The sequence below is a fragment of the Oculina patagonica genome, chromosome 8, assembly GCF_052425735.1.
Source record: "Oculina patagonica isolate OP01 chromosome 8, crgOcupat, whole genome shotgun sequence".
NCBI classification, from domain to species: Eukaryota; Metazoa; Cnidaria; class Anthozoa; order Scleractinia; family Oculinidae; genus Oculina; species Oculina patagonica.
This window is the reverse complement of record NC_135765.1, coordinates 16,329,422-16,336,294: the sequence shown is the minus strand read 5'-3', so window position 1 is coordinate 16,336,294 and position 6,873 is coordinate 16,329,422. Positions and strand designations below refer to the sequence as shown.

The window sequence follows — 6,873 nt, the reverse complement described above, 5'->3', positions numbered from 1 at the left end:
TTTGGTTTTGTGCTGATCTGCCTGCAAGGGCGTTATTAGTTTTAAAAGAAGAAAATTGCTTTAGATCGAGAAAAACAAAATTGAAGTGATTTACTGTGTACGAGGTTAGTTCTATATATCCGGTTGAATAATCACTGGGTGCTTACTTGCCTAGTTCCTCGGCCTCTTTATTCGTCGCGGCAGTTCGCCCCGAATACGTCACCGAAACGAGTAGTGACGTCAACAATTCCGTGAACGCTTGGGGAAAAAGCCGTGCAGGAACTAGGCCATTCTGGTCCCGGAGCCGCTTGCCCCTCTTAGCCGGGCGAGGCCTGGGGCACGAGGAGGCGAGGTACTTACTTTAAAACCAAAAAATCCCGGATATTTTGTTGATTGGAAAGAAAATGGAACAGTAATTTTCCGCGGGTACGCTTGCTTCGCTGACTACTAATTAAAATGGCATGGCTCCGCTGTTCCTTTACCGAGTCTCGACAAGTTTTTTAGCATATTTTTTTGTTTGTTGCGTTAATGTTTTGTGCCTAGAACTACAGCTAAATCGGAGTTTGTTTTGTGAAAATGGGAGTTGTTTTTCTGAAAATGGATTTTTTTTGGAGTTGTTTTTTTTTTATTAAAAAAAAAATGAGAGTTTGGGTTTTGATAATGGAAGCCGGTTAAATATGGGAGTTGTTTTTTTTTTTGAAAATGGAGGATGCTTTTTTGTTAAAAACAAACACTGATTTGCGTTAAAGTGGATGTGCCTTTGAAGCTTCCGTTTTGCCGAGAAATATTAAAGATTTGTCGTAGTCTGCACGGTGGATGGACACCGCTTCGAGCGCCGGTCCGGATTCGAGCTTTGGCCGGGACCATTATCAAAGTTTTTCTCACAATGCCGCTTTTCCCTCAGGTCAGGGTTGTTCAACCGAGTAAATCACTCTCCAGCAGATAGCGTAATTTGTTCCGTTTATACTTATCTATTAGATAACAATTTCGCTAGCGGGTAGCGTTAACCATCCATCGAAAAACCGGGACCAGGGGTATACTGAATGGTAACCTGTGCACAACCGCCCTCTGTCGACATGTCTGAAGAAAAATCAGAGTTTATAAACAGCAAAAACCCTCCGATTTTTCTTGAGGAAAGTGCGCGGCTGTAGACAAGCTACAGTGGAACCCCAATATAACGATATGCCAAGGGGGCAGCAAAATTATATCGTTATATCGAGGAATCGTTATATCGGGGTTCCGTCCCATACATTTTACTATTGCCGGGACATAACATATTCATCGTTATATCGGGAATATCGTTATATCGAAGATCGTTATTTCGGGGTTCCACTGTATATAAATAGATACGGTAAACTGTTGAGACAACCTGGCAAAATGCTGGAGATAACATCGGGTGGGGGGGTAGCAATACTTTTAGTCGGTTACTACAAAAATTGAACCGGGATAATTCTCGACGGTAGGGGTAATGCATTTTCGTTATTCTTATTTCAGACACTGCACAACGTAGAAAATTTCATTTTGTATTTAATATGACGGCATGAGTAATTTGAACCCCATTTCAGTTCTTGTTAAGAAATTACAAAATATTTTCGACCCCAAAATTCCCTGGTCTGCCTAACTACATTTAATTAGTTTATTATTCAAAAATTGGAATCAAAGGGAGGAAATCCCCAGACAGTTGGATCGAACTCTTCGAGGGAATTTAGTACCATATGAGCCTGCGAGCATTTTGCCGTGTCTACCCTCTTGTCGGGTACCATGACAACATTCATCCCAGCGGCCCGTGCGGCCGTCACACCATTCGGCGCGTCTTCAAATACAAGCACGTGACCTGGTGACGTCGGGGGCGTGGGAAACCTCGAGGCAGCCAATTGAAAGATGTCTGGCGCAGGTTTACACCTTTGGAGATTCGGATCATCATTTGTCACTGCATGCGACACAAGTTGAAAGAGTTCTTTATGATTTGTTATTTTGGCGTCGTAACCTTGCCTTCCTGATCCAGTGGCGACTGCAAGAGGGATATTGTGCTTGTGAAGGTGACGGACAAGTTTTTCTACCCCTAAAACAAGCAAAAATGGTAGGTCAGCAGGTGAAAATCAAATGGAAATTATGGGGCTTATCGTGACCGTTATCCCGCCTAGCACTTGGCTCAATATGTTGCTGGCATAATTTTTGACATAATTGAAGCAAACAAGCATAATTTTTCAAAAAAGCAGTGCTAGGATTTTTTGCACTTTTGAAGCATTACTGCAGATAACAATTTCATTCTTGCTGTTTTGGCGACTTAGAATAATTGCAAGTTGTGCAGATCTAGGAACTACTGTACCAGTACTGGTTTTTTTTTTTTTTGACTTGCCCACTGGTCTAATCACATTAGACTTCCAGTCTTTCTTTCTCTTTTGTCATTCACAAGGCCAGCACAGTCAACGATTGCCAGACGAAACATTGCAATTATTATTTTTCCTTTAAACTATCTTTTGCTGTGATAAAAAAAGAAATGTCGGCATTTTTAATTTTGTAACCTAGGAGCATAATTTGGGAACTTTGGCATACTTTTGGAATACCGTAAAATTCTGGTTATAAGCTCCCCCGCTTATAAGCTCCTCCGTTTATAGGCCCATCTATTTGGGAACAAAAAAATAATCCGATTATAAGCCCCCCCCCCCCCCCGCCCGCCGGATATAGCCCCCCTCTGCCGGATGACAGTACTGAACAGGGCTAAATGAGCTTATTATCGTTTTTAACTTAAAAACGTTTTTTGTGCTCTTTAAACGATTTTTTATTCCGCTTATAAGCCATTCCCGATAAGCCACTCCATTTATAAGCCCACACAAACCTCCTACGAAATTGTATAAGCCCAGGGCTTATAACCGGAATTTTATGGTAATTCAACAAAATTAGGAGCAGTGTTTGCAGCAGAGTATTCCACTTTTAGGAGCACAATGAGCCAAGCCCTTATCCCAACCTATTCTCCTCACAGAGAGAATAAATTGATGATCATCACCATGACTGTTATAATCCATTTAGCCTGCTGCTAAACATGAAGAAACTGTCTGGGTGCTTGGCTGTGGTGGGGGAGGGGAGGGTACTAATAGATTAATTACTATCTGGTAAGTAACTTTTCATGCTCACTTGCCCAATGGACAGGGGCCCAGGCACAGAAAGTGAGAAACATAATGTCAGCCTGTTGGCCTCATTTGCTTTCATTTGCAGCACTTTTCAAGGATCAGACCAATTTTTGAGGATTTTTTAAGGCTTGTGTGAACCATGTTATCATAATAATATAATATAATTTTATTAATCATTAATATTGTAGAAGTACAATCATAGTTACAACGTTTAAAGGAATTGAAAATATATTAAATAATTGAAATAAATTATAATTGAAAACTTTTGAACCTCCTTTCCCCCCCCCTCCCCCCCCCCCACCCCTTCCCCCTCCAATTAAAAAGTATGAAATACTCACCAGGTAACAATGTTGCTGATGGGAACTGCTCCAAAAGTTTTTCTTTTGATATTTTGACAAATTCTTCTGCTGTAAGTGGCAACTGAAGCTCGTCCACCAACACTTTCGCAGCTTCTAGACTGCCACGCCCCATCATCTTAGATTTAACTGACCAATCAAATGTCTTGCCATAAGGTTCCAGTATCTTCTCCGTCACTCTGGTGTAAATAATTTCAGTATCTAGGATGAACACACAGCAAAGAAGTATGAATTTATTTTTCATTCAAGAAGGTAGTCTGTGAACAGCCATCCCCCTCCCTTCAAAAACTTTTTTTGTAGGGGAGGGGGACAGCTGTTCACGGGCTATCAAGAAGTGATACACTGTTGTGCACTGTACCACTGTCACTAGACGAAGGTTTTTATATTTTGACAATTTTTTACACCTTCCTGATTATTTTCATTAAACTCCACTTCCCTCAAATCTTTGCTGAATGGCCATTTGAAACAGAAGCCATCAGAAAGTCGTCAAAAATATGTCAAAACTTTCTCAAAAATTAATGAAAAACTCTCTCAGTAATTCGCGTTGGTGTGGTGCACTGTAAAGCTAAAGCTGTAGTCTTAAATTTACAATTTAAATTTTATTTTAAAAAATTTTGCTTTGCTTTGAAAGTTGCCATTTTTGATAATGATGTATTGCCAGTTATGTTGGGTTATTTCAATTTCAAGTGTCAATTCCTAGTATAAACTTAATTATAGGCCCCAGAGAGGGGGTAGAGTACCGGTACTCAAAAAAATTTAATGCAGGGAAGCTCCACCCTTACCCTTTTACACATCATGTTTGACAGAAAAGGTAACCCTTTTATATACCTTCCATGTAAAATGGTACCCCTAGCTCATATCCACAGTATACACACTACATCCTTTTTTTCTAAACCTTTTACTTGAGTACCCATTTTTGTTCACAGATGAATCAACCATTAGGTGTGTCTGTACAAGAGTTTTTGAAAGGCCCTTTTATATCTACCGTAAATAACATTCCTCTATCCTTTCCTGTACTTCAACTCATGAAATCCCAAATCTTTTACACATCTTCAGCCTGGAAAAGGTTCCCTTTTTGGGCAGGGCCTTCCGCTGTGGTCCATTATCGTAAGTATATCCCCCCTCCCTCCCCCCGATGCATGACAAATGCAAACTGCAGAGCCGCAGACTTGCACTTCAGTTAGCCTGAAAAATACTCCAGTTAGCCTTTTTACGGTTACATATCAATAATGGAGATGGTAAAACAATCTTTACTTGAAACAATTTTGCAACTCTGCAGGTCTGCAGTCTTCATTTGTTGCATTCCCCCCCCCCAAGGCCAAAACTCTGATAATAAACCTATCTCAAACAAGACTGCTTGAAAACCATACCCTTCACAGTGGCATGTAGCTATAAAGCTCATATATGGGAGTAACTCCCCACCCCCAGGAACATAGCAAGGTCCATGCAAAACGCCCTGGAACAAAATATTTCCCAAGCGGTTAAAGATATCAAATATGGACCGTCGACCCTACACCGTCAGCGAGGCACGGTGGAATGATAATTTCTATTGTCTTCGTTCATAGATGCTACATTTTATCGATTTGAAATAAGATTAAAGTTATAACTAGCAATCAGAGCAGGGACTTCGCTAAACGTACCTATCATTAGCCCGTCCAAATCGAAAATTACGTGAGTACACTTCGTTCCGGCCATCGTGAAATAACTTTTAGGCAGGCGGCTCCAGGATGAGGACCTGGTAACTATCATACATCGGCGTGGCTACCAAGCATTCCAACATGGCGGCGATCAGCAGAGTTGTGTTTGCGCGAAAGTTGGAAAAACTCGCCTATCTACCAGCTTTAGAAGTACAAACTGCGATCGCTAGGAAACACCTGGATGAATTAAAAGCCAAAGGAACAAGCAGCGTTGAAAATATCCTGCTCTTCTACGAGCATTCGCCTGTTTTTACCATCGGAATACGAAACAAAAGCGTGGACGCGAAAGAGAAGAAAAGGCTGGAAAATCTTGGTGCCGAGTTTCATTTTACCAATAGAGGGGGACTGATGACTTTCCACGGCCCTGGACAGTTAGTCTGCTATCCCGTTTTGAACCTGGCCTGTTTTAAGAAGAGTTTAAGGTGGTATGTAGCTTCACTGGAAAAAACGCTAGTTGAAACTTGCGAAAGGTTCGACGTGAAAGCAAGTACTACTTGTGACACCGGAGTGTGGGTGAAGGACAACAAAATTGCAGCAATAGGTGGGTAAAAAATAAAACTAAATAATACCATAATGATAAAATATGCATAGTATCCCCCCCTCCCCCCGACTTACCCCCGTCCATCCCATGTAAGAGTTTTTCAGGGTGGGGTTGGGGGTGAGGGGTGGGAGCAGGGATGTTGCTAAGGGCCATCTGCCAGCTAATTTCCCAGCTAAAAGAGAACTTAAATCCAGCTGAAATTTCACATGAAAACAAAGATATATTATAGTTATATTTTTTAGAGTTGCTAAGGCCAGAAAAGCCAGGAAGAGAACTGGAAGAGAACTTGAAGTGAATAAGCGATATCAGAGTTCCTAAACTCATTGAAGAAGTTATTAACTGGTGAGATGTTAGGATTAAAGGTTCTTTCTCGATTGCATTTACAGGTGTCCATACAAGCCGCTGGATTACGACTCATGGTGTTGCACTGAACTGTAATAATGATCTGAGTTGGTTTGAGCACTTCACACCTTGTGGAATCAAGGGCAAGGGTGTTACATCACTTTTAAAAGAAACCAACCAAAACATTCAACCACAAGATACAATTCCAGCTTTTATAGAATCCTTTCAAAGTGTGTTTGACTGTACGGTCAAGTTAGAAAATGATAGCAAGGATTTTAGAATGGATGATGGTTTGTAGCCAACCATGAAATATACGAAAATCATTTTTATAATAATTGTTATTGTCTGATATATTTTTTATCACACTTTGATGATTGAGTTGTCTGAAGCCAGCTCAGTGGAGTACACAAATGACAAGGATAAAATGAATACAATAACCCATAAACTGCTATTATAGAAAACTGGTTGAATAGGTTAGTTCAAGTCCTCTTAGATCTCTGGATGGCATGCCTCCAAAACACAGTTTAAATTACAGAAACCATTTAGGCTGGTTTTCAGAAGAGAAAACACTGATTAATTAATCAATTATTATACATTTGAAGCATCAGCAGACCCTACACATTAAAATGTCAAAAAATGGCATTAATAAAGATATTGTAATTTTGATAAATTGTACATAAATTTACAAAATATTGTTTGTCCAAAATGCACAAACCTGAGAACCTAGATTACATTTAAAAAAATATTTATTTTTGTAATTTATTTAATAATTTATTATTAAATTACATTACAATAACAATTAATAAGGGCACCATCAGAATAAATTG

The 6,873-nt window shown here is 39.9% G+C and overlaps 2 protein-coding genes across 2 annotated transcripts; one reads left to right on the top strand and one right to left on the bottom strand.

Annotated features, from left to right (window-relative positions):
• Positions 1–1,488: 1,488 nt before the first annotated feature.
• On the bottom strand, positions 1,489–5,217 carry LOC144663134 (pseudouridine-5'-phosphatase-like). Its single transcript, XM_078524066.1, has 3 exons — positions 5,107–5,217; positions 3,449–3,667; positions 1,489–2,041 (listed from the first exon to the last, which is right to left on the bottom strand). Exons 1-3 carry the CDS (start codon positions 5,213–5,215, stop codon positions 1,623–1,625), a joined length of 747 nt encoding a protein of 248 aa, XP_078380192.1. The 5' UTR covers positions 5,216–5,217; the 3' UTR covers positions 1,489–1,622.
• Positions 5,218–5,243: 26 nt separating this feature from the next.
• Positions 5,244–6,873, top strand: LOC144663135 (octanoyl-[acyl-carrier-protein]:protein N-octanoyltransferase LIPT2, mitochondrial-like). Its single transcript, XM_078524067.1, has 2 exons — positions 5,244–5,704; positions 6,091–6,873. Exons 1-2 carry the CDS (start codon positions 5,245–5,247, stop codon positions 6,342–6,344), a joined length of 714 nt encoding a protein of 237 aa, XP_078380193.1. The 5' UTR covers position 5,244; the 3' UTR covers positions 6,345–6,873.